At 42.1% G+C, this 27354-nt stretch overlaps 3 protein-coding genes across 5 annotated transcripts; 2 read left to right on the plus strand and 1 right to left on the minus strand.

Annotated features, from left to right (window-relative positions):
- Window positions 1–553: 553 nt before the first annotated feature.
- On the minus strand, window positions 554–3001 carry LOC306782682 (uncharacterized protein; the record flags this gene model as incomplete). Its single annotated transcript, XM_079276126.1, has 5 exons — window positions 554–666; window positions 869–931; window positions 1235–1498; window positions 2549–2911; window positions 2983–3001. 5 exons carry the CDS (start codon window positions 2999–3001, stop codon window positions 554–556), a joined length of 822 nt encoding a protein of 273 aa, XP_079132252.1.
- Window positions 3002–6010: 3009 nt separating this feature from the next.
- psmc4 (proteasome 26S subunit, ATPase 4) lies at window positions 6011–11001 on the plus strand. 2 transcript variants are annotated; one of them, XM_079274772.1, is made up of 11 exons: window positions 6011–6063; window positions 6714–6812; window positions 7038–7224; window positions 7796–7942; window positions 8302–8411; window positions 8569–8662; window positions 8872–9039; window positions 9235–9311; window positions 9730–9898; window positions 10272–10327; window positions 10528–11001. In XM_079274772.1, the coding sequence occupies exons 1-11, from the start codon at window positions 6031–6033 to the stop codon at window positions 10639–10641; spliced, it is 1254 nt and encodes a 417-aa protein (XP_079130898.1). In that variant the 5' UTR covers window positions 6011–6030; the 3' UTR covers window positions 10642–11001. The 2 variants fall into 2 exon arrangements, with proteins under 2 accessions (XP_079130898.1, XP_079130899.1); XM_079274773.1 differs by having other exon boundaries at window positions 6020–6146.
- Window positions 11002–13685: 2684 nt separating this feature from the next.
- LOC306782389 (beta-1,4-galactosyltransferase 3) lies at window positions 13686–26912 on the plus strand. Of its 2 annotated transcripts, none has more exons than XM_079275727.1 (7): window positions 13686–13783; window positions 21753–23080; window positions 24592–24827; window positions 25354–25541; window positions 25654–25776; window positions 25944–26048; window positions 26162–26912. In XM_079275727.1, the coding sequence occupies exons 2-7, from the start codon at window positions 22807–22809 to the stop codon at window positions 26430–26432; spliced, it is 1197 nt and encodes a 398-aa protein (XP_079131853.1). In that variant the 5' UTR covers window positions 13686–13783; window positions 21753–22806; the 3' UTR covers window positions 26433–26912. The 2 variants fall into 2 exon arrangements, with proteins under 2 accessions (XP_079131853.1, XP_079131854.1); XM_079275728.1 differs by having other exon boundaries at window positions 13727–13783; window positions 22797–23080.
- The last annotated feature ends 442 nt before the right edge of the window (window positions 26913–27354 follow it).

Raw genomic sequence — 27354 nt, forward strand, 5'->3', positions numbered from 1 at the left:
ATGACTAGTATCAACATGAGAGTGTACATTTAATAAAAGGTCAGCAAACAATAACATAGTCTACAATTTAATATGCTTTTTGTTACTCTATCACCTCTCGATGTAATATTATTCACAGTCATATACAGTTTACATTGTGAAACAGTAATAATTATAGGAGGCCACAGATGTCAGGAATAGGACATTGTTTGTCACTTCTTCCTTAAATGCACATGTTCTGTGACGCACCATGAAGTGGGAGGCTGGTTCATTGTGGTTTTGGGGGCTGGTTGTGTTTTCTAAAGGGACAGCCAAGTTGAACCATTATGATGCATTTGGGATTTGGCGGGTTCTGCCCCTGAATTAAGATGTCGCCATGTAAATATTTGACAGAGCAGGAACAGTTTTGCCTGTATATGCTTATTTTATCATGCACAATATGTACAATATTTTCATTGAAAGTGCTCCCCTGTTCACTTCAATGGACAGAAGCTGACTGTCCCTGGTTATGAAGATGCCTATAGGCCCGGGAGCCTGCTAAGCCTTTCCGTTTCAGCCAGATGTTGACAAACTCTCAGCATCTGTACATCAGCAGGGCAGTTACGAGGCTCAGCAGGATGACGATGGGCACCAGGAGGAGAGCCATATACAGGAGCCACGGCTCTGGAAACACCACCACAGCTGGCTCTGAGAAACACAAAACCACTGGCATGAAGCGTAATCCTCCGGAAATGAAGGATCAAAGAGCGCTGGGTTTATTGTAATCATTTCTCCAATTAAAACAAAGCCAATTAAAACTATCTGCAGCGCTAGATTCCACTCGGTCAACAAATGCCTTTTTGTGATGCGTGTGAAACATTTTTCCTGAAGCTGTTTTGGACAGACTCACCCGAGGCAGTTGTTGAACATGTTAGGGAACCATTTTTTTCAGCATCTCCATCAACTTCAACCACTAAGGAGAAAAGGGCAAACAAGTGTTGTTGATATATATGCAGGACTTCGGGCCAATGACGCCTTGAAATTGTCAAGTGCAGCTTTAAAATGATATCCACTGTTGTTTTCACACTCAAGGCTTTTCTAGCTAGAAGAGAAAAGCTTTTCTGAAGATGTGGAAAGATAACTGGAACGATGCTGGAACCACAGCAAAGATGTCAGAGTTCAAACCTGCAGGCTGAACATTTACAATAACTGGGTGAGCAGCATGTTCATGGCAGCTTTTGTGTTGTTCTATAATCTTCAGTACAGAGGTTATTACCAGGCGAATGGTAGTAGAAGATGCTTTCCGTTATCAGATCTCCGTTCAGGTGCAGCTGACACTCGTATTCTCCTTTACTCCTCAGAGGGACGGTCTCGGAGAGGGTGACGTAGGGCAGAGCTGCGCCCGCGTCTCCCGGAGCACAGTCAGCAGGTTGGAGTTTGCATCCATTGTGAAAAATGGACAAAACAAATCCGGGATCCGGGGTCACGTTTACTTGGCACCAGAGCAGAGAGTCATTGTGAGCAGTAAAGATCATGGTGTCTGAAAGAGACGCAGGCAGATACACAGGTGTGTACACGGCACGTTAAAACACACTCAGAGACACAGGTTCTGTCTACTTTCATGATATTCTTCTCTACCTTCTCAATGTTTTAGCTTACCCTGCACATTCATATACCATGAAGACTGGTGCTCGTATTCACATGTACAGAAGGAATCTGGATACTAAGTGTGTTGGGTACTAATATTCGTTTTTGCTGGAATTAGCTTAACGCTAAATTGTAGGGGTTTACATGTTCTGTAATAACATTTTTAACCTTATTTTCATGCAAGTTGTCAAAAAGCATCTTTTTTTATTTTAGTTTAGAACTACAAATGTAATATATAAACTTTACCTATCAGTGCTATTTAAATATTAAATATAAAAAAAAAATGTTTTTATTGCAGCAGTTGTAACAAATCAGTTGAATGTAACTTTACCAATAGCCAAATGTTCAGTTGTGGAACTAGAGACATAGTCGGACTCATTTCTTTTCTGTTTCTGATTAACTAGGAATTTAGATAAATCAAGTTTCTTCAGCAGAAATGTTTCTCCCATCCTGACACAGAAAAACCAAAATCAGGTGACAGCAAAAAGCTGACAACAGCATGTAAATCCTCCTCCTCCTGGACTGGACCACAAGACAAGACACAAGACTCAGTTACACAAACTAACTCTGTGCTCCATCCTAACGCCAGGATCTCACTTTCAACTTCACTCTTCCCAGAAAATGTAAAAAAGATAATCGAATAGAATAGCGCACTGTTTTTGTTCCGAAGACGCACAGATGGTTGCCTTTCAACCCGCCTTCAAACTGGAGTCATGTACTAGTGACCCGTATCCTGTCTATAAGCAATCCACATGGCTGAACTGATGTGGGCAAAGAAAGAAACGTAAACGATTTAAGAGGTGCTGGATCATTTACACAACATCATCATAGGCCTATGTATTATTAACATGACGAACATCTTATTTTAAATATCATGGTTATCGTCAATGCACCTATATTTGAATCTTAATAGGAATAGAAAAATCTAAAACCTTGCATTCACCATAAACCTTCAGTGAAGTTTCATTTCCTTTCCTCCTGAAACTTTTATCCCTCTCTGTGGTGATGGAGAGTTTGCACAGGTACTTCCCACTGTCGGCCCACTGGACGTTCTTCAGGACTATGGACTTGATTGAAGTGTTCCGACTTTTGTCCAGACGTTCAACACGCCCCTCATATTTCTCAGAGGAGGGCCACAGTCTGGGATTGTCAGTGCTGTCCTGTGTTAAGTACGTCCAATACAGAACCGGCACCGTCATCATCCTCTCATCGTGGGAGAGATTGAGAAGGCACGGCATCATGACGTCATGACCCAGAGCAGTGGTGAGCACAGGAGGCTGGCGGACTGTGACCAGAGAGCGAGTACCTGAAAAACAGAAAGAAAAAACAACGAATGAGCAGTTTCCTGTTAAAAGTAACCTTCACAGTATCTTTCACCAAACCTCTCAACCTCCATCTCTTTTGTTCTTTCCAATTGTGTTATGATGGAGGCGAGTTTAGCTAACGGGCAGCGACGGACTGGATAGAAGCAAAGACCACAATGTTTGTACATGCGCGTTTAAGTCTTCAGTTTAACAGAAAGGTCCAGTAATGAGTCCTAAACCCGGCAATGAGTCAGCATTTATGCACTTCCAATTCATGGGTAAGATGCCTGAAATAAGGTCTTTGGTTAGCACGAGTTTAAGAGATTGCAACGCTTTGTTCTACGATTTAAAATCTGCCAGGAAATCCTTGTGAAATTTGCGGCTTTTACGTGTCTTTGTAGACAAAGAGATGCACAGCTCAGCAGCAAGAAACTACATGCTACCAAACTTTCTCTCTTTTAGACTCAATACATTATTTGATCGTAAAGAAGAAGTGAAATTAGACTTCTTCCGCTTAAATTGAATAATTGGAGATTTTCCGAGCAGCTTTAAAGTGCCTTCAGTATATTGTTCTTGTATTAAGCTGATAGGAGGATATGTGTCTTCTGTGTATGTTGGTTTCTGCTTTCAGTTGTTGAGATTGCCACTTCCTTTTTGGTCAAAGGCAGCCACACATTTACAAACAACATGTCAAGTAAAAGTTGTCACATGACAAGTTGTTTTCACTTTTTTATTCATGTTGGCCCAGAGTTGCTGCATGATCCTGGAAGATTTTACCAAAATGTTATAAAGCTTTTAAAGGGAAGATACAACTTTTGGATAAAAGAATGAAACAAAGAGATTGAAGAATGTGTTTACACATTCATTAGTGATAACAATTATTTTGGGCATCCTGACAGCTGAATGTTAAATAACCGCAACTGCCTCGAATCGATTCAGGCTTTGTACCTTTCTTACATATCCCCGCCTCTCTTTCTCCTCTACCTCTACACTCTTATCCGATAAGAGCAAAAAACAGCCCCCAAAATATTTTTTTAAATAATGGTTGAAATATAAATTATGGAGATTTTAAAGAGATATTTTTGTGTGCTACCCACAAGCCTTGTTGTCTTAGGCCACGAGACCAAAGATGGTCCATTTTTTTTTATATATCCAATGATGGAGAAGAATCTAGCATGCAAAAATATTTGATATGGTTTAAAACAGATTATTGTCAAACTAAGATTGCCTTTATCACAGTGTTTAGAAGTTATAACAGAATAACAATTGAAACACAAGAACTGGTGCTTGTGAGGGAGGAAAAAAAACAAATTGCCAAATATAAAAACTGAATTTACAGAAAGCTTGAAATGTGATTTATTTCAAAAGCAATTTGTAAAGACGTGTCTTGGTCCACCAATATAAAGTTAAGTTTTGAGGGTTCTCTCTCCTTGGATTTGTCATGGACCAAATGCAGAACTAAAAACAAGTTTTTGCCTCTGCCTTCTCCATCTAACCTGATGCATGTCGTTGTTTTTGTTACATATCAGAAAAATACAGCAGAGCGTGAACATACACACACCTGTGTCAATGCCACAGCAAGGAAACCACTAAAGAAAGGCTGAAAATGCCTGAATGAAACCTGATCACTTACAGGAAACAACATCAGTCCTTAAGACTGGATTTAAGAAATATATTACATTTGGCTGCAAGTAAGCCTACAAAGCATTTATGATAAAACACACTGTGTTGAATTGAGTAATGATTAAAAAGCCGATGTTCACGATCACAAACACACATTTGTCATAAATCAAAAATATGTCAATCAAAAAACTGTACCTGCGACCATAAAGTAGAAAAACATCCACTGTGTCCATCCCCATTTCGTCACAACGAGGCTGAGATGCATCTCAGACAAAATTATCTTTAACATGCGTCTCTAAACGGACGACTTTGCCTCTTTTGAGTGCAGACAGATGAAAGCATATGTTACACCACTCCCTCAGAGGCTGGAAGATGTTAATCTTCTGACGCCTTTAAAATGTCACACAGTCCAAAAATAGTATTTTTTTAAATTCTGCAAAGAATTGAAATGGATTAAAAAAAAGGCAGTATATAAAAAATGTATCATATTATTTTATTCTTTATTAGAAATTACAGATCAAAAATGAAAGCACAGTAACAGGATGTGGTTCTTTAAAGTCAGGTTGTGTTTTTTTCACGTGTATTTTGATGCATGGAATACACAGTTGACAAAACTGTCACCATTCAAGGTACCTCTATTTAAATCAATTCTATATCTATATACTTTAATTATTATAAAATGGAATTAGTTATGTGTCAAGAATGAATTTTCAAACTTAACAAGAGTAAGAAATGACTTGCTGACTTTTATTGTTGGCTAACAGAGCTCACTTTATCTTGTTTCTCAACAGACAGACGTGTAGGCTTACCGGTATATGCTCCTGACATACAATGGTGTATGTTTTCCATGCGTCCTCCCACACAAGAGGAAAGATATAGTTCTAGTGCAATCATCTATTTTATGCACCATATTTCCTTTCAGTTGAGCCTTGAAAGGGAACCACTGTGGTGCATGAAATATGCTACAAACATTTGAGGTGTGAAGACCACCAGCTCTGCAACAGCATAGTACAGCTTTCTGCACACCCACTTGCACAGTAATTTAACTTCCGGACTGTGTTACACCTGCATGTGGTGAATTTGTGTTAAAGAAAAACGGTTTAACAGATAATTTCATGGGAACATGTGTCTCATCTGGGTTTATGCCAGTTTAGTCTGACAGAATGTGCTGTGAATATTTATCGCCAAGTACTTTTCCACATAACAAGGAATAAACATAGCAAGAGAACAGAAAAAATATGAAGTTAAAATCTTCAAGTCAGGAAACAATAATCTAATAATAATTAAGACGATAAAAAATAAGTACAAGTTAAAGTACAATGAGAGATGTACATTACAAAAGTAATTTGAATCCAAAATAATTATAAGTGTATGTAAGTGTATGTTTTTTGAGACGTTAAAAGTATTTTAAATGTGACACAGAGATGAACTCCATTACCCATAAAACCCTTCTGCCAACGTGTTGCGTCATTACGTCAGACGGTAGGCATATTTCAACATGGAGGACATCGTAGCTGTGGAAAAGAGCCCGGTATGAATTAGAGAGATTGTTTCCTGGTTTTTCTCTTAGAAATTGACAGAGTTTCTTTGGTTGGCCTTTGTGAATTTAAGTGTGTGAGTATTGCTTTCCTCTGGTGTTTGTCGCAGTATTTCACTATTCATTAGCTTGTTATGGCAGCCGAAATGTAAACCTGCCAATTCATTCTCTATTCGGTTTAACGTTAGTTGCTCTGTCACGCAAGTTAGCTGCTAGCGTTAGCCTGATGTTTGTTGAGCTTGAGCACATTGATTTGGTTTACGATGACGATGGTTTTATAAAGCTATACATAACAAAGATTGATGTGAGATTGCTGCTGTTGTTGTTGTTATTATTATTGGGCTATAGATATATCTATGTTTTGCTTTTACAAGCAGTTTAAGTAAGCTAGCCGTTAACGAGCTAACGGGAACGTTAGCTAAGCTACTGTTTGTCTTTGCTAGGTGCAAGGGAATAACCGAGCATGATACAGTTGTTGTTTATCTGCAAGTTTCTGTACGATTCAGTAGTCTGTGACATTACCACGAATATATATATTTTATTGTTTGTTTGGGTGAAATAGAGTACAATCTCTTCGTTGACGTGTGATGTTAAATATAATAATGTAACATTTTATGTCATACTCATGCTTTCACCCTTCACAGGACGAGATGCCTGCAATACTGACCTCCAGACCTCAGACCGGTCTTTCTTTCCTGGCACCAGAACCAGAAGATCTTGAGGACCTTTACAGCAGATACAAGGTCTGATACCTGTTAATACATTTGTGTTATATGACTACTTTATTTATATATATAATCTGATACAATGTGTGTTCAGTATGACCAGTTTTTTTTGTTCGTGGTTCAGCTATTCATGTTCACACACACGTTACTAATGTTGGTCAATGATCTGCAGCCAGCAGATGTGTGGTACTTTCATCTCCAGCAGGCTCTCACCCATCTTTCCTTTTTGTTGTGCGTTTGCAGAAGCTGCAGCAGGAGCTGGAGTTCCTGGAGGTGCAGGAGGAGTACATCAAAGATGAACAGAAGAACTTAAAGAAAGAGTTCCTCCACGCCCAGGAGGAGGTGAAGAGGATACAGAGCATCCCGCTTGTCATTGGCCAGTTCCTGGAAGCTGTTGACCAGAACACAGCCATTGTCGGCTCCACTACAGGTAACATTAACAAAATATATATATTCTGCCTACATGGACAGCTGTGCACATAAACAGTGACAACGAATCTATGTATAATAAGACCTATGATACATTTTAAGAGGAAATTTCAGTTTTGTGGTATCATCATCATTTAAATGGTCTAATTTGCACTCAAAAACACTGCAAAATAATCTGTGGTTTCCTGTTGTGTGTTGTCCCTTTCACAGATATTCATATTGTGGCTGACTTTGTTCACACGTTAATGTCGAGCTTCATATTAAGAAGGTACTTTCTGTACTGAATGAACAATTAAATTCTTACAAGCATTAACTTTCCAAGAGATAAATGGATAACAAAAAAGTGTGCGTTAAAAGCAGAAAAAGACTGACTGAAAATAGATTGTAAAACAGAAAGTGCAGATCATTAAAAATGAATGAACCGGCAATCATGCTGTGTATTTGAATGCTTTATCGTGGTCTTGAGAGACAACTTAGAAGATATGTACTGTGTGCTGTCAAATTTGAATTATTCAGAGTGAAGTACAAGTTCTAAATCTCTAATGAGTTCTGTTCCCTTGTTATGCTCTCAGGGTCCAACTACTACGTGCGCATCCTGAGCACCATCGACAGAGAGCTACTGAAGCCCAACGCCTCGGTGGCTTTGCACAAGCACAGCAACGCTCTGGTGGATGTGCTCCCTCCTGAAGCTGACAGTAGCATCATGATGCTGACGTCAGGTAAAGCACTCACAACCGCTTTCTCCCGGAGCTTCTCTGGTTCAGTTTTAATTGCTCCTCAACAAAGACGGCCGTGGTCTGATGAGGAGATGATGTTTTTCTACCAGTGTCGCAGAAGATTTTACTATCGGGCAGTCCAACCACTGAATTCTTGATCAGTTGGTGGTTAATTTAATTTATAAATCTGATAAAAATACATAAATGTAATATTCTACTTTCATGATTATTAAATCCAAAGGGACAGAAACAAGTCGTCGTTTAATTTCGTCCTCCCTGCCACCAGAAGACTACTTGTACGAAGTCGACGATGTTTGAATCACAAAGATAACTTTCCCTTTTCGCTGTGTTTGTGCTCCCAGACCAGAAGCCAGATGTGATGTATGCTGACATTGGTGGTATGGACATTCAAAAGCAGGAAGTCCGAGAAGCTGTTGAGCTGCCACTGACGCACTTTGAGCTCTACAAACAGGTCAGATATTCTAGAGAAATTAGACATTTTTTACATGGACAACAAATGCTTTTCAGGGATTTTACACTCGCACTTGTGAAATAACACAAATTTGCTCAAACAGAAATTTGGAACACCTGCACTAAACACACATTAACTGGTCTATTTCCTTTCTCAGATTGGCATTGACCCACCCAGGGGTGTCCTTATGTACGGACCTCCAGGTTGTGGCAAGACCATGTTGGCCAAGGCTGTGGCGCACCACACTACAGGTAAGTCCTCCATATGCGAGACCTTCATGTGTTAATGTACTGAGATATCTTGTTTTATTTCAAAGCAGACCAAACAGTCAATCCGCCCCCCCCTTAATGTTTACATAAACCACATATTATGTCATTATTTAAAACAAAAAAGACACTGTATTATAGTTATGGAATAGTGAATTGAAGATATAATCATTGTCCAATCGCTCTGTCCCCAGCGGCGTTCATCCGTGTGGTGGGCTCTGAGTTTGTTCAGAAGTATTTGGGTGAAGGCCCTCGTATGGTGCGTGATGTCTTCCGGCTGGCGAAGGAAAATGCTCCGGCCATCATCTTCATTGATGAGATCGATGCCATCGCCACGAAGCGTTTTGATGCGCAGACTGGAGGTATGAACATGTAGACAAACCAATGTATTGTTTGTAGTTTTCTCTTTTAGGGACAAACGGTACCCTAGTTTTTCTTATTGAAGTCAAGATTCAGATTTTATGATGTTTTCGGTTCCCTGATCAAATCCTTGTAGGTGCATTAACAACGTGGTAAAAAATGTTCCGTCTGACCTTGTTTTTTCTCTTTTTCTGCAGCTGATAGGGAGGTGCAGAGGATCTTACTTGAGCTGCTTAATCAAATGGATGGCTTTGACCAGACCGTCAATGTCAAGGTGAACTTACTCCACCTGTCAGAGAAAGCTCTTGATGGCGCTTGAGCTTCATTCACTGTGCCCTCTGTCCATTCATTCCCCTTAGCAAGCATGTTGTCAATCTTCGAAACCTTAAATGGACTTTTGCTTTCAAGGGAATGCAGGACAGACTTGCACAAAAATAGCCTTCAGTCCATAAAGAAGGTGGCTGCTATATTCAAGGAATGTTTCGTCTGTTAATAATTACATTTCTAGGGGGGGGGGTTCCGACTTAATAAATTTCAATGAAAAACAAAATTCAACTGGCTGAATCTTTGCCCAAGAAACCATATGTGCATTCGGTCCAGAAGCAAACGTTTTATGTGGAACCAAATGCCCCCCTCATTTCCCGCTATGTCAGAATTTTTAGCATCATGCTCACATTTGAACCCCCTCTTAGGTGATCATGGCCACCAACAGAGCAGACACGTTGGACCCGGCCCTGCTTCGTCCTGGTCGTCTGGACAGAAAGATCGAGTTCCCTTTGCCCGACCGCCGGCAGAAACGTCTCGTTTTCTCCACAATCACCAGTAAAATGAATCTCTCGGAGGAGGTCGACCTGGAGGACTGTATCCTTCATGTTCAATAACGCGTTGAAGTGGTGTTTACATTAATGTGTGTGTGCGCAGTACTGGGTGGTACATGTGTTAGTCTAGTACTTAACAGATCTGTTTGGGTCGCGTATCGTTACAGCTGTAAACCTTACGACAGGGTGGAGCTTGTGTTGAAATAGAACTAGTTTTATTTCATACAAAATGCTAAATTTAACGATATTTAATATTAATAGAACAAAATTAAATATAATCAGTTGGTAACTTGATGTAAGAATCTAACTTTATATAGTTTATCTGTAAGAGTGTGGACTTGCACACTAATCTTTATCTCAGCTCTGACGTTCTGTTGCTGTGATGTATTGTTCAGTTGTCCTTAACTGATGTACAGATGTGGCCAGACCAGACAAGGTCTCTGGTGCCGATATCAACTCCATCTGCCAGGAGGTGAGCTAGAGCTTTAATTATCTGTTGATTTACCCCCCCAACCCTTTTCCTTTCTTTTTCTCAGAGCAGTGCAAAATGAAAAGGAATGGGGAGAAAAAACAAAACTATCTTTTACTTTGTGTATAATCATAAATATATTTTATATAAATATGTTTTTTAAGATGTTCTCCTTCTGTTTATTTGTTCCTCTGCTGTCTCAGGCTGGCATGTTGGCAGTGCGTGAGAACAGGTATATCGTCCTGGCCAAAGACTTCGAAAAAGCTTACAAGACCGTCATCAAAAAGGACGAGCAGGAGCACGAGTTCTACAAGTAGAGAGAAAAAATACTTCTTGGGGGAAAAAAACAAAAAAGGTGTCCAGACACGCACGTTTGTTATTGATTTACGTCAGTGTGTCTGTATCTACAGTGTGTCTTTTGAGGATTTGCAGTCCCTGACATTGATATTTTGACTAAATTTCCCCACTGCAGCACAAGGCCTAATGTCAGATGTCAGCCTTGAGAAGACACACTACTATGTGAAGGAGTGCTTTTTGTACAGGCACTCTACTGGTTCTTAACAATATCTGGCCCTGACTGTAGCTAGGATAGAACATTTGTATCTCTATGTACTCACTTAAGAACACGTTACAATAAAAATATCCATTAAAGATGTTTTCAATAATACAATGATAAATGGTGGTTGTTTTTCTGCCTTGAAATGTATCACTTTTAATTGAAGATTACCTCTTTTATCCTGCTAGCAACATTTTGCCAAAATCAAAGACTTGCTGAAGTAGATGGTAAATTCTGTGTGAATAAATTGTGTATTAACCTGATATTTACTTTTCAAACATGAACCAATACCTCCCACACACACACACACACACGCATTAAAGTGTTATCTATGCTGATATCACATTAAACATCAGACACATGCTCAATGTTCATTTCTCTAATAAAACAGGTTGTATTTATGGCAATGAGACAAAAGCCTCAGATCGTTGGCAGTTAGCAGCTGTGGCCATACATCATATAAATGTACTCTCTTGTGGTTATACTCCTGCCAGTGTTTGGATTTTGGAGTTGACCCAGTCCAGTCAGGCGGATGCCGGTGCTGGGCCGGGTATCACGATTGGTGCTTAAACGCAGTCTGCCATGCCGCTCCGTGGCCCTCTGCCGCTCTTGTTTTAAGTCGGCCCACGAGTCGAAACAGTGCAGCTGGAGGTTGCAGCTCTCCCTTCAGGCCACAAGAGGGGGGGGGAAGACAACTCAGTATAGCGTCCAAGCAGCAGTGCCGGGAAAAACAAATTGCAGACCAAGCTACACAGCAAATATGACCTTTGTCAACCAATAGTCAGGATCCACATGGACAGGTTAAAGAGATAGGTTGGGTGTTTCTAAATCACCAAAGTTACACAAGTTGTGGCTTTGAAGAGAGCATAGATGGATATAACTTATCTGGACTGGAGGCGTGCTGACCGCCATACAAGCCCACTTCAAAAGATCTGAACACTCCCTTCGGGGTCCAAAGGCCCTTGAAGAGCTCAGATTTTACTGTCGTACATTAACTTCAAATAACAGAGAATCTAAAAATGGATTTTTCTGATCAGAAGTTCCAAAGTAACCCGTTACAGGTTTGGGAGCGCCCCCCTCTCCCTAAATATGACTTGATGACAATGAGTACATCTCAGCTCTGTGAGTAAACAATACAGTGGAAATCACCTGTGTTTCACTTGGTGTCTGGTAGGAAGTGTGTAGGTGACCTGATCAAAATAGTATTGACCGAGTGGCCGGGTTGCCCGGTCTGGAAAGTGGGACATCTCGACAAAGATTTGATCCAGCCTGTGGTTTGGACCAAAGTACTTTCCAGGGAAGACTCTACGCCACAAGGCTGACACCAAAGCATCCTTGCTGGTTAGAGCTCCGGAGGGCCTGGGATGAAATAGCTGGTACAGATGTGCTTGGACAGCCATTCTGATATCTCTAGCCCATCAAAAACATCAAGCAAGAGCAGAGTCAGTGTACAGGCAGCCACAGAATAAAGTGATTTTATATGTATTGTTATTGTCAAGTAATTACACTATATTTCTGTTTGGCTTTTCTTAATAAGAACTGGCATTAGCAAGGATATGATTGTGATCAGAGGTGGAAGAACTACTTTGATCTTACACCTAAGGTAAGGATGCAATACTGCTGTCTAACATTAGAAATACTCAGTTACAAAGTATATCAAAGTACCAAAAGTAGAATTTCCCCCAGGAAAATCTATAATATTTTTATAATCCTCTATCAATCTGAATCTGCAAATATAACTTGTAACTCAAGTTATGAAATAAATGTACCATTTATTAAAGTTGAAGTAAAAAAAGTAGCAGAAACTAGAAATACTCAAGTAAAGTATGAGTACTTACGTAAGGTGCTGAAGTAAATATACGTAGTTACTTTCTAGCACAGATTAAGTCAAATTAAATAAGTAAAGTTAAATTGTTACTTACCTTAACTGTGAAATATAATCTCTTGTATGAATGTGAAATTTGTTTTCTTTTGTTTTTTTTTGGTCCTGTTTTAGAACATGTGGCTTTATTCAAACAATGACTCAATTGAATCACCAGGAATCCATGAATGCACAAACAAAAACAAACCTGCAACACAAAGATTAGGTTAAAAAGCATGACCAGCTTAGTCAACATTTGTTTTGTTGTAAGTTCCGGACCTGAAACGTCATTTGATCAGTTTGTTGATGTTCTTTCTTTTTTTTATTGTTAAAAGTCACCCACTGCCTGGTGTCATTTTTCATTTATATAACGGGTAAAAACTGATCATGTTGTGGCTTTAAAGTCTGAGGCCACATCAGGGTTTCAGGCATAAAGTCACTCATCTTTGACACTTAAAGTAAAGTTTCAAGTCTCATACATCTAAGCTATGTTGCTCTTGCTGCTTTGTATGTCAAAGCACTCTGTTTTTAAAGGTGCTATATAAATAAAGTTATTAGTAGTAGTAGTATAACCTGCTTTTACTCTTAATAACTTAATTTTTATGACTCTTAGTGTTGGTTGTGTCTATAGCCTTTGTACAGCATTTGTTTTTAATATATTTTTGAAGAATAAACATATCCAGGCCTAACATTACCCACTAATTCTACCTTAAATCCGGGACGTTACACTAAATAGAAACCACTACCCCTCTTAGTTTAACTATACTAGTACTGCTGCGCTACTCGAATATCCACGCATAACACTGTGTTAATACTTTTCTCGTGTTTAAAACGAAAGTGGGGCTTTCTTGTGGGCACATGGTGTAATTTGGGGTTTCCAGTGAAGGGGAGGAGAAACTGACTGTGTTCATCCGCTCATCAGAGCGACCACACGGCGTCAACTTCAGAACATATCGGACGTGCAATGGAGGGCGGGTGTTGTGGAGGATACCAACGGCTAACGGCTACTTAACCGGACAAAGGGGCAAAGGCAGACCGGCTGGTAAGAATGAAACCGTTAAATATGTCGCTAAAAAAGAAACCCGAAAACACAACTGTGTGTGGTTGCTGTATAGCTAGCTAGCCAGCTAAACCAACGCCAGTTTAACCCGCAGCGACTGGCTCGGCTCGGCTCGGCTCCCGCGACACACACACACACACACAGCTGGCGAGGATCAGTCGTAGTTGGGAGTTTGCGTGAGGGTGAGTTTCCTCGACTGAGTTTTACAAGATTAACGGTAAGTGTTGATAAAAAGTGCTTTGGGTGACGTCACACATAACTGTTAAAATATTTAGCGTCAAAGTAATGTGAACTCAACGCTAATAAGCGCTTCATACGGTCGCTGAAACAACGGAAAGACACGTTTTCGCTGGGTTTTTTGTTGGTTATAAACTACTGTAAAAGTTTGCGTGCCTCTTCCAGTTTGACCTTAAAGTGCCACAAGAACAACGACGACGCAATCGAAACGCTTTGTAATAACTTTTTTGACAGCTGGCTAAACAACCATGTTTCCATGTAACCATGTTAACTAAACTCGTGGTTTAGTTAAAGCTGAAGACGGGCACTGCTAGGTTATCAGGGAGTGTTGATTGCGTCATGTGGCTTGACTTTCCACGGCCTCCATTCTTCACCTATGGTTTCATGTTCATCTTTCTAAAAGTTTGTTGTCATAGATTGCAAATGTAGTAAATGACACTAAGTACCAGTATCTTCGATGTAAATGCAAATAAGTTGGAGCAATTTAAAAGCAAGCTCAGCTCAAACTATGTACAATCTCCTTCTTACACCTCTACTGTTACCGTCTCTGAAACTTAATTAATGGCAGAGAACAAAAGCGTCCCCTCTGCACATGACCACTGATAGTTATTGCAGGTTAATGCAATATTCAGGTTATATTTTATAATGAAGTCCTGTGACAGGGTATGCAAATGAGCAATGCTTTTTTTCAATCATCTTACACACTGCAGATGTTTTTTTGAAATCATCAATTGCCATAATCACGGGGATATAAGACTAGACATTGTCTTCGATTTTGTATGTAATATAGCACACGTGTAGTCTTGTACTTTTTTTAAAAGCTGCATTACAGTAACGTGATGTACTTTCTCCATATTGCCCAACTCTTTTCTCATGGAGCAACTTATGGCCGGATCGGTGACGGTACCATGCAGTTTTCTTTTACTTTGAATGGGCTTTGTGTTATAAGATCTTTTGGTGTCAACCCTCTCCTTTCTTGTTACTTGTTGCTCCAGTTTTTGTGCGTGGCCCCATGGGAGTTTCCTTATCCCCATGGTTTGTCATTGCTAAGTCTGCAAGTAGCTGTGAGTGCATAAGTGGCTATCCCTGGTGGGGTTGGTGTCTAGCTACGCGATGGAAACGGAGGAGGAGGAGTCCCAGCAGAGTGGGACCGGAGGGAACAGCCATAGAGACATGTACCAGCTGCACCCCCGATGAATGGCCTGGGCTCAGGATGGGTTTCCATGACAAGGATGCCGGCAGGCGTTGTTATGCAGACTCCTCTTTTCTCAGAGGCATGTTTGCACATTATTTCATTGCTTGGTTTGGCACTTGAGAGAATAGACCCTGCTTGCTTATACCAATACTGTTTGTACCCACAGTCTGTTTTCCTTTGGTTTGTGTTTGGAGAATATTTCTCTGTCTTGGCTGCCCAGTAAAGGGAAAAAATGATGCTGTTTGCGGTCTGCTGACCGCATCTGTTCAGATCACTTTCACTCCTAGGTGCAGTATTAAACACCAGTTGCAATACTCCCGTTAATTAGCTCACACCGACATATCCTCAATATGAGTTTTGAGTAATAGCTTTGACCAGTTGTTCGGCTGTTTGAATACTTGTCTTTTTAGCTGTTTCTCTAAATGTAAATGTCCCAAACTGGATCCTTTTTAAAATCTGTCATACGTAATGTAACCGTGTAGTCTAGAAGTTAAAGTCTGGATTCTCAAGCCTTATCTCATTTATTTTGGCAATAAAGGAATGATAATACTATGCAATCATTCATTTCTAAAGCATGATTGCTTCATGTTTCATAGCTGAGACAAAGGAGACTCAATTGAGTTACCTCTTTCCCACCATTTTTAGTTATTTCAACACAACACATCAGTCTTTTAGTGTCGTCAATGTTGCGTGGAGAGCGTGTGACACAGTATTGATTGTTGCTGGTGAACATGTACACAGACAACCAGGTTAAATCTCCAGAGGGAGCACATCAATAGGTTCAATCCAGACTTTGTACCACAGTTCTGCTCTGATGCCAAACGTGGTGCTGATAACCTGTTTGAGTCATGTCGAGTCACGGCGACCCAAGAATCTCACTAATGCCGCCTGGCACCGGTTTTTAAAATGTATTTCTTATCAGTGATGGATATAGTCAGACGTTGATATGGGGAGCCTTGCCATGCAAATTGTAAATGTTTTTATTTAAATTGCTCACCACTAAATACTTGTGCATTTTCACACCAAAATAACCATGATATTCTTTAAAATATGTTTTCAGGATTAACACAAAAGAAATCCAGGTGCTCCAAACGCAATTGTCAATTTTCCTAAAAGAGAGACCCCTGTTGACATTAACATGTGTCTTGGGCGATCTGATCATTTGGCTTTGTCCACAGCGTCTGATATTTTGAAAAAGCACAGAGAGAAATACTACGAGTGAGTGTGTTTGGGTTTCTCCTTTTTAAATTTCTGGCAGACGAGGCATGAGAAGGGCATTGCGGCTTCCCGCGGGTTAAAAACAACAACGCATTCGGCCTTTGGTAAATGTGTTAATTTGCTTACAGTGCAGGGAAGTGAGATCCGATCGCATACATGTGGAGACTCGTTCTACTGCCAGGTGTAAATAAAGCCAGAGACCAGCTATACGTTTAGTCATCTCCTGTTAGTTTATATCCATTCCCTTAATATAGACAAACAGGGCGTGGACTGTGGACAGGAACAAACCCCGTGGTGACGTGTCAGGCAATATAATAGTTTATTCATGTTTTATGTCGAATCAACTCTCTTCCAACTTAATTGAATACAAATCTTCCAACAGGCATCTGTAGAACATGAATGCCCCAAATAAGCGTACGTAGTTGATTTGGTGCAAAAACCAGCTGTTTGCAACCCTACAACAGCTGTATCAGCCTATTGCGACTTGCTTCTCTCTCTCTCCCGCTGACTGTCCCTTCGCGTCACCGTTGTTTCCCTTCTGTCCGTCTGTTGCTACAGTGTGGAAAATCAATTAAGACAGAAAGTTCTATTTACAACCCATGAAATACAAGCAGGATTAGAAGCAGTGTCTCTGTCTAGACGTCTTTTATTAAAATGTAAAAAGGCAATTTAGTCTGATCAGGTTACAGTTCTGTTCCTATCTGATAATTCTGTTTAACTCATTTCTACCTGTGCCCTCTCTATGCAGCCACAGATCTGGACTTACAGTAGTTGCATAAATGCTTTTCAGAGAGTCGGATGACTGGTCCTCATAGCATGCAGGAGCTTTATGCAGAATCGCTGAATAAAAGCTTAACGTGAGTCTCTGTGCAAAAGCGAGCGGGATTTGATGGACTCTCCACCCAACAGTAGAAGGGGGGGGGGGGTTTAGCATATTTAACAGGAAGGTCACGCATTTAAGGCCGAGAAGGGCTCGCTCCCCCTCAGTCGACTGGCACATATAGAGCCGATGACACACTTAGGCAGATGTGTAAGCTTGATGGGTGAAGAGGTTAAGGCCCTCACTAGATGAGCAGTCTAGTCCAGGTTTTGTAGCAAGCTTTTCTATCCTATCCTTGTACTTTCTTTGTATAAATATTTGGAGTGTTAAGCATTCCCGTCAACATTTACATGAATTGTGGCCCTTTTTTTCCCCTCTTGCCTCTGAGGGCTTTAAACATTAATAACCGATAGTTAATGGGTTTTGTTTCCCTTTTCTTGCGGTAACACTTCATAGAAATGCTATTTGCGTTTTACTCAAGCATGGTTGGGCCACATCTCGACCCTGTGCTCTGCTCATATGATGTGAACCAGCTGTGCCTGGAATGTCTGGCTCATAACCTCCAACTGTGAAGTAACCCACGACAGGTAATAAATGGCTGTTTCTGTTCAAAATAATATGATCTGTGCGTAAATACTGCAGGTCTGGGTAGGGCTGGGCGATATGGCCTAAAAAAAAAATCTCCGATTTTTTTACAAAAAATCCGATTCACGATTTAAATCGATTTTTTCCCCCCAAAATTTTTTGCAGATGACAGAAGCTGTTGAAAACAATTTTTTCTTTTATTTTGTGATGATTTTCCCAAGTAGGTTGATAAAAATAAAGTGCAAACAAAACCTGAACATTGTAGAAAGGTGCCTGTAGTATACAAAAAGTATTTGGTCACTCTTTTGTTTGCCTGAATCATTTAAATATAAAATTAAATTAAACATAACATTAAATGGCATTAAATAGTAGCCTTCCATTGTAAACAACTGTGCAAATGTAACTTTTTACAGTAAGCTTTTCTAACTGAATACACTGATACAAACACAGCATGAAATAAAATGTATGTGACCCTTTAACATTCACATTTTCAAAAGTGCAACATCTGATCTAACATCAACATAACATATTTTGCACAGTAAATAAGTGCATGTAAACAAAATCAAGTGCATTCACAACATAACCAACAGTATTAAACAGTAGTGCATGTTTTTTCTAAATATTTTTTGCCAGGAAGACAAGCCTGTCTACTACCTCTGGCTTCAGGCATGCACGGTGGCATGTAACAATGCCCCCCCCACACACTGAAAAGCCTCTCAGAGGGGGCACTTGTAGCTGGCACAGAGAGGTATTTCTTTGCTAAAGTACTTAGCCTTGGAAAGTTAAGTTGGTGACGCTTCCACCAGTCAAGTGGATCGGTGTCTGGGTCAACCTGCTGGACCACAGGTCAGTTGTTGCGGAGTAGAATGACATCCCCTCCAGCTCCGCAGAGATCCTTTGGCGTGTACTATTGTACAGCCGAGGCAAGGCAACGTCAGAAAAATGTTTACGGCTTGGTAGCACGTACCTGGGGTCCAAAGCTTTGAGACGGTGAATAAACCCCGGCTTTTCCACGGTGTATATGGGCACCATATCTTTTGCGATATACATCGCGACTGCATCCGTGATGGCTTTCCACCGGGCACTCTTCTTCTCATGCGGAGTACAGTTGGTGAATGTCTCCAAAATGCTGGGTTGTTTTTGTGAGGTGGCGGCGGCAGCAGTGAAGCTGCTGGCCGCCATTGTTTTAGTTTGTAAACAATGCGCGCGCACTCTACTACGGGAAAAAGGGGTGGGGGCGATTTTCTCGATTTTCAATAAAACACATCGCCTTAAAGCACACATTCGAATTAATCGATTAAATCGATTTATCGCCCAGCCCTAGGTCTGGGTATGGATCGCCTTGACAGTTGGAGAGGAATAAAAAAAGATTCGGGTGTTTGTCAATAGAGACTCAAAAACGCTGCTCGTTTAGCTCCCTCTGTGGCCGATATGGCTATGCACGAGTGCTCTGCTGTCTCTTTAGCATTTCAACACCAGTGCACAAGCTATTAGTCCCCAGATGATGATCTAAATATAGCTCCCCTACTGTACACCCCCATCCCCTTTCATTTTGTCGTTTGCGCTGTACTCTAACCCCCATGCTAGCCCTCACAGCTCTTCTCCCATTCACTCATGTGTGTGCAAGCATCCATGTGGACATATGCAGTATTAATGCCCCAGAGGCAGAAAAGAAAAGGTCCCATTTGTCAGCTGTTACGTGCCATCATTCTTTAAAGTACGCATTGCACAGCGAGATGACGGGGAAAAATGGAGAGCGGGGGTGCTGGGAGCAAGACCAGAAAAAAATGCTTGCTTTGGCGTGCTGCAGTATCTCATGCCAGACGTACCTCTTTCTGAATTGTAAATGTAGAAAGGAAGGATATTGGCGCAGGAGAGACGATGGCGGTGTAACCAGACTGTTGGGCGCTCTCATGCTCCCCTTAGGTTGCTTTGTCCTCTCCTCTCTTTGGTTCGCTCTTTAGCCAAAAGGCTAACACACAGAGATTCCTCTAAATGGAGTCACTGGATCTCTTTTATATGCGTGTTAAGTCGGTCCTGAGCTTTGTTGGAGAACATGCCTGCTGCCAAGTTCTCGTGACTGTATGAGCCAGCTCCAGCACGACGTGGCCCCGAGCACTAAAGCAAACCACATTCATCATTTCTCCCCTTTGTCGTAGGAAGTTTTGATTCCCTCTCTGGGGGTTTTCCTCATGCATGGATACTTAGTCATGTTGCATGGATACTTAGTCATGTTGCATGGATGCGTAGTCATGTTGCATGGATGCGTAGTCATGTTGCATGGATGCGTAGTCATGTTGCAGCTCAAACTTGCACAGCACACTTATCTTGTCGGCCATGTTTTGTCCGTTGAAAACACGAGAGGTTTAATCGTTTATATTCATCCAGTGAGCATAAAAAAGAACATGGAAAAAGTCTTCTGCCTTTTATTAAGAAAGATTACTTTGCTGGAGTTAAATTTCCCTCCTGTGGGATTAAGCATTCATGTTAGGATCTTTATGAACCACATTCATAATCTATGGGGCCCAGGCCAAGTGAGAGGGGTCAAGCTCCCATCTGCTCACGGTTCTGCATGCAGATAAAAATCATCTGCGAGAGGCTTTCCTCTCCGTTATGATCCACATATCCCCTCAGAGGAAAACCCTTTTTATTATCCTTGCACGGAAAGTCCTCGCTGTCAGCTGTCAAGTCAAAATGCAGACGAGCGCTACTGTTCAGTAAGTTTGTCAGATGTTAGCGCTCCAGCTGTGTGGTAGATTGAGTAGGCCGTACGCTTCAATCGTAGTTTTCAGAATTAAAGTAAATCTTGATTGTAGATTTAACCATTTCCTGTCAGTTATAACGAACATTTGAGTCCAATTTATAATCGTTTTTAAACTACGTTACATTGCAGATCTGGCTTTAAAAACTAGATGCCAACATGAGGAAGTATATTAGAAAAGTATTTTTCGCTTTATCAAGACTACTTGTGGTAATTAATCCCTCGCAATGCACTCTAGCAATAAGTAGGCGCTCATCCTAATCTTATCGGAGCTCTTTTTCCTGTGGCGCTGTCTCTCTCCCTGAACATGCTGTGTGTAGTGTACCTGTTTGTAGAGTGTGACTGACAGACTACAGCAAACTAAGGTGTTGTTTTCCTGTAATTAGACATGCTCTCAGGGCTGAAGATGTCAGCACCGTAACGATTCAGGCAGAATGAAATAACTGACATTAAAACTGTGCACGTTGGTCTTACAAAGCACCCGAGGGATGATATAGGCCCGTGTGTCTTAAACATTAGCTGTTGAATCCAAATGCATTACAGACATTACAGTTCTTCAAAGATTCAGAATCGTCACATTCGTGAATTAAATGCTTTCCTGATCTGTAGGTGAGAGGCTCTCGTCTAGCTCTGTCTTCTCCATCAGTCTGGCAGCATTCAGTGGGATTAGGATTAGTGGTCTGAGACTGGCTTCTTTAACAGGCAGTAATTGATTTGCGACTGAGGATGTGTCGGACACTCCAGCAGACGGCACCAGAGCGGGGTTAAGGGTTAATGCCAGGTCTGCAAACAGCACGTTGCAGCAGCAGTAGGGTCGTGGACTTTGTTGGCTCTCAAACGACGGCGTTACATCCACACGGCGGTGCGGTGCCTCCTGTCTGTGGGCAGCAGGCCTCTCTCTGCACTGGAGCCCATGCTGGGCCTGATTAATCAAGGCTATCCAACTGTGCTGTTGAGTCTCCATGTAAACAAACACAATCCATTCGTTGGGCCTGTGTTGCACACAATAAGTCATTGTTTGACTGGGGAAAAGCTTTCTGCTCTAAGTACAAAATCGCCGATGTCAACAGTTTGAACCAAAAGGGCATCAGTCGGTGTAACTGTCCCGCCTCCTCCTCTGTGTTGTGTCTTTCAGAGCGCTGCTGGAGCGACTGGTCCTGTTCCCGTCCATCCAGCGAGCCCAGTGGCTGTCGGTCCAGTGAGCTGCTGGAGGCGTCTCAGAGCTGTGGATTGCATCATCATATGACAATAACAATCAAAGTTCTCCCTCCTTCTCCTCCCCCATTTCTTTTTTCTTTCAGCTAGACTCTCCACACACACACACACACACACACAACCCCTCTGACCACTCCTCTCACACTGGTCATGGTTTAACTCACCCCCCCTGTCTCTCCAGGCAGTGAGTCGATGGAAGCTGTGTAATCCTCTGTAAAGTATAGGACCTATACGGCTGCATTTGCTCCCCTTTTGTCATGGCGGCGGCTGTTGTTGTTGTTGCAGAGGCCTCCCCCAGGAGAACACATGAGGGAGAACAGAAAGCTGCATAAAAGCTCACAAAGGGAGGAAGAGAGAGGGAGTTGAGTGAGAGACACTGACGCTGCCATTTATTTGACCGGAGAAGAATGAGCTTCACGGGGCAACGGATGGAATTCAATGAGGGTGAAAGTACATGATGTGGGACTGGCATCACCACCCCACACCAATCACAAATCACAACTTTGGAGATATTTGCCACATAGTGGGCTGCAGCGAGGGATGCAGTGAAAAACAGAGAACTAGAAAATGATTTAGTTTTTTCTTGGTTTGGAGTATTTTTCTATTTTTTCCTTTCCTTGGGGGTCTTTCTCAATTACAGCCTACCAAAAGTGCCTTTTTTGTTTTACTTTGTCTATTTTTCTTATATATTCATACTCCAGCTTGCCACAGATTATTGCATGTAACTTAACATAAAGTAACCGTCACATTCAGTAGGTGTTGCCATATTTTGGAGTAGGTACACAGTATATTTGACTTTGTTTGTGGGCCACAGCACCAGCCAACCGGCCCTTTTCTGAATTTTGCTTCTTCTTGGGGATAACTTACTTACTTCAAAGGATTAAATCACCGAGGGGTCACGTTCTGCCAGCTGACTTTCTACACGGCCCTCGCCCCCAAACTCTTGTTGCTTTTGACAACGCAGAGCCGTCGCCATGATCGGTATCCAGTCCAAATGGCGCTACCTTTTCATGTTCCTGGGCATTCAGCTGGTGGTCATGGCGCTGCTGTCCCGAGAGGGATACCAGAAGAGGGTCTCCTACTTCATCCGCATCTTCCGCAAGCCCGACACCACTGGCTTGTCGGGCCGCAACCACACGGCGGCGGGCATCGCTGGAGGGGACGTATACGCCAACCTCTCCCACCTGTCCAAAACTCACGGCCATGGAGACGCAATGCCTTACTGCCCTAAGACGTCCCCTCTCATTGGTGAGTGGTCCTGTCTGCTTCTGTGTCATTCAGCCTGTTAATCTCTAAATGCATTGATTCATGAACAAGCTTGGCAATTTTCCACGAATAACATCATCACTAATTTATTTTCCCTTCTGACTATGAGTTACTGATAGCAGCTGATGGGTCTCTCTGCAAATAAATTGTCGGGGAAACCATCAATAGTTAATGAAGCTGAATTCTGTTCATTTGAAATGTGAGGGTCTTTAAGACTCCACTCAGTAGTGATGGCTATGTTGTAGACAGCCAGCAGAGGGAGGCCACTAGTTTTTGCTTCAAGTGTATTTTTTTATGTAAATAGTAGAATTCTCTTTTCACACTTTATGTTTCCGTTTAGCTCAAACGTGTGTAAGGAGTTCACAGCTGCTGCCTGTTAGTGGTGGTTCATCTGCTCTCTGATGGGCTGCATACAGCCTGCAACAAGGTGATGTGATGATGTAATGTGAGGTGAACCGAGTGCAGGGTATGCAACCTGAACAAACTACAACATTTTCATTTGTTTTACAGTGGATGTGCGGTACATTTTCTTTTTGTTGCTAATGATGAGAAATGCCAAAGTGAAAATACTTCTCTAAAATGTGGTCTTGAAGTATGAATATAGCACTAGAGCTCTGAATATTTCAGTACTCTGCTCCGTATTATTTGGAAACCTTTGCCAGCAATTCTGCGCTACATGCTGATAACTGAGCCAAAGGGCATTGGCTATCTTTTGTATTAATTCTTGCAAAAAATGTAATTGAGGTATGACTGAATAATATAGCAGGAAGTGAACAGAAACAAAGATGAAGGGTTATAACAAGCAAGCAGATGAAATGGAAGATGTTTTGGCCCCAGTTATCAGCTGAGATTATTAGTAGTGATGTTCCTTTTTTTTTTAAATGAATGATTTCCATCATGTGTCATCGAGCTTTAAGGTTTATTGTCAATTTTTCTTGCATAATTTTCACAGAACAATGCACATAATTTGTGTCTGGACCGCTCTGTACTGCTTGAGCCATTGTTCCCATATGCAGGAAAGCTTTGCTGGAAAATTACAACTGAACAAACTCTACTCACTGAAGAAGGCTGAGAGATAAGATTCCTACTAGTGCTAATCTGATCCTGTGTAATGTTTGCTCGGTATGACTGGGAGGCACCGTCAGAGCAGGCTTAGTTTTCAGGGCGCTGCCCTTTTGTCCCCACATTACTGCCAGTCATCTTAAACTAAAACAACAAATACAGGTTGTTGAACATTCTGTCAGGCAGCTGTAAAGTGAGCAGAAACCACCTGGAACAGGTTTGACAAAGAGTCGACGAAAAGAATGTCTTCCTCGTTTCCAGTGCGATTGCTTGTCAGAACTTTTACTGGAACATTTCCAAACGCATCCGGCTGAACCCACGTGTCTCATTCAAATCATAGCCTCTCATTCTCTACCCAGACGATTTGCCTCCGCTCCATCAAAAGTACCTGGTTTCCGACTGCTAATGACCGGACCGGCTTCTGCCCACAGGTGGGCCGATCCACGTCAGCTTCCCGTCAGGCCTCACTCTTGCAGAGGTTCAGAGGAAGAATCCTCTGGTGGTGCGCGGAGGACGCTACCGGCCGCCCGACTGTGAGGCGAGGCACCGAACAGCCATCATCATTCCCCACAGACACAGAGAACACCACCTCAAGTTCCTCCTGTACTACCTACATCCTTTCCTGCAGCGGCAACAGCTCAACTATGGGATTTACGTCATTCACCAGGTGACACACACGCAACCATGTCGTGTTGTACACAAAGGGAAGAGGCAGCGGGGGAATAAGGGATTTAAGTAACGTTTTACTTGGTGCTTTGGTTCATGTAGATTTCACATTTGGTAGAAACACTTTTTATTGGATATTATCAGCGATCATCTGGTTAATTTCGTCTGTATGCAGTGCGAGTCCATCGTTTTGTATCTGCTTTGGTTCAGACTGGAGGAAGAGGGCCCTCTAGTGGGCCGTCGCTGGACGTGCATGTTAGAGGATAAGAATGCTCGAGTGGCTCAGAGGGTTTAATCTCCTGAGCTGCTTGTAACTATTGATTCACGTTTGCTCCTCGGCATTTATCTCTTACACCTCATGAGCTGAATTTGTGATTGTGCATATTATTGTCATATTAGGAATATTATAATTTAAATATGGTCTGCTGGTTATTTGACATTTAGTGGAATTAGTTTCCACATCACTTGTAGACCAGTGTGTGACACACAGCCTGCTCTGACATGAGGTGCCTTTGTTTACTCCGCAGGCCGGAAACTACACGTTCAACAGGGCCAAGCTGATGAATGTGGGTTTCCGGGAGGCCATGAAGGAGGAAGACTGGAACTGTCTCTTCTTCCACGATGTGGACCTCATCCCCGAAGACGATCGAAACACGTACGTCTGCGACTCCAACCCCAAGCACGCAGCCATCGCCATGGACAAGTTCGGCTACAAGTACGTCCTCTTCCTGTCTGTGAATGTCCGTTGAAGGGTTCGCTTTTCACAGATCGACCCGTAGCCCATTCCGTGGTCCACATTTATGCAAAAATACTTCAAACCTCTCCAGGCTTCCGTACAAGATGTACTTTGGAGGAGTGTCCGCTCTGACGCCGCTGCACTACCTCAAGATGAACGGCTTTCCCAACAACTACTGGGGCTGGGGGGGAGAGGACGACGATATTGGAGTCAGGTGAGAATTGCTCCGGCCAGATGCTCCCAACAACGGGACGTTCCAGTGTGGAAATAATGCATCTGGAGCCGGTCAGACGTTGAGGTTTTCAGTCGATCGTTTTTAAGTCTGTTGTGGATACAGGATCAATGTTTGAAAGACTGACACGCGTTTCCCCGTCTTCTCAGAGTGACTCTGGGGGGGATGTACATCACTCGTCCATCTGTAAAGGTCGGCCGTTACAAGATGATTAAACACAAGCTGGACAAAGGCAATGACGTGAACCCAAAGAGGTACCATAAACAGCAGAAGCGGTGCTATTTGCTAAGCTTTAAACCGCACCAGTAAAATGCGAAGGTACGCGGCCTTCATCATTCACTGCTCTGTGTTTGCTCTCCCTGTAAAGGTTCAACATGCTGGCCAAGACGCGTCAGACCTGGAAGTCGGATGGGATGAACACCGCTGAATATGAGACAATCTCCCGGCAGTACATGCCTCTTTACACCAACATCACCGTCAACATCGGCACCGAGGCCGGTCTCCACCCGCCTCCACCACCTCCTGCCAAAGCTGCAGTCAAAGAACCTGCCCAAGTCCCAGCGAAAGGCCCCGCCAAACCCCCTGCCAAGCTCAAAGAGGGCCACGCAGAGAAGAAGTCTACCCTAAAGGACCGCTAATCATGTTTCAAAGGGATAATCCTGTTGCTACATGCTGTAGGATGGTGGTTTTTCTCCTCCATGTCCTTTTCCAAGTCAAGATTCATCATCAGTTTGTGGAGGAGTTAGGGTTAGTCAGCGCAGGATCAACATTGACTGCCTGCGGACACCGGGGTGATTGAAACACCCGACTTGTTAGAAATATAAACGATTGACCTGAATCTCTCCCCCATGGTCACCGCTCTCCTCCTCGTTCCTGTTCATCGCTGATTCTTCCTCCGAGGGAGCCACAGTGAAGAGTGAGGGGTAAACATTGGACTCTATGAGTTTATATATCTACAGCGCTGTGGTCGCTGCTTAAACCTCGTGATGCCTTAGAAGCTTGTTCTTTTTTTTGGTCTTTTCACTCGTACCTTACATTATTTAGAATATTGGGTTTAATGGAGCAGTAGCTCCTTTTTTTTTTGTCTCAATGCCAATGAATACATAAGTGAAAGACTGTTTCTTGTTTCCAGTCGAGTGTGTGAAGCTGCTACCATGAGTGCTGAATGAAGGGACTTTACAGATCTGTGTATCGCTGATGTTGCTGCTTCTGACGTAACAGTGCACATATCATATCCAGCCTCTCGTTTAGAGAGGGGGTCCTACACAGAGATGCTGGTCTATATCCGTATCAAACTCGAGTCTTTCTAATGTTTTTTGCGGACGCTGTACACACAAGTTTTGCCTCCTGTCATGTTCGTTGGAATCTCTAGTGTGAATGAGAGTAAAGTGAAAATGTTTAAGTTCTGTAATCTAAGGCCAAAGGCACAGTTCCTCTTTGTAGCATCAGTTCAGCATTTATCATTTCAGCATATCTGATATCTACAACATTTGATTGAAGTTTTGTTTTTTTGTGTATTTGCCTTTTATCAGGTAGAGCAGGTCTTGGTGACGGTGATCC

The sequence above is a fragment of the Melanostigma gelatinosum genome (assembly GCF_949748355.1).
Source record: "Melanostigma gelatinosum genome assembly, chromosome: 9".
NCBI lineage: Eukaryota > Metazoa > Chordata > Actinopteri > Perciformes > Zoarcidae > Melanostigma > Melanostigma gelatinosum.

What these genes read in the sequence shown, in the direction of transcription:
- psmc4 (XM_079274772.1), top strand. Translation starts at nt 6,031, where the DNA reads ATGGAGGACATCGTAGCTGTGGAAAAGAGCCCG. An exon ending in TGTGGCGCACCACACTACAG is followed by an intron (nt 8,663 to 8,871) that starts GTAAGTCCTCCA and finishes CTCTGTCCCCAG; the next exon opens with CGGCGTTCATCCGTGTGGTG. An exon ending in TTTTGATGCGCAGACTGGAG is followed by an intron (nt 9,040 to 9,234) that starts GTATGAACATGT and finishes CTTTTTCTGCAG; the next exon opens with CTGATAGGGAGGTGCAGAGG.
- LOC306782389 (XM_079275727.1), top strand. Translation starts at nt 22,807, where the DNA reads ATGATCGGTATCCAGTCCAAATGGCGCTACCTTTTCATGTTCCTGGGC. An exon ending in TAAGACGTCCCCTCTCATTG is followed by an intron (nt 23,081 to 24,591) that starts GTGAGTGGTCCT and finishes TTCTGCCCACAG; the next exon opens with GTGGGCCGATCCACGTCAGC. An exon ending in ATGGACAAGTTCGGCTACAA is followed by an intron (nt 25,542 to 25,653) that starts GTACGTCCTCTT and finishes AAACCTCTCCAG; the next exon opens with GCTTCCGTACAAGATGTACT.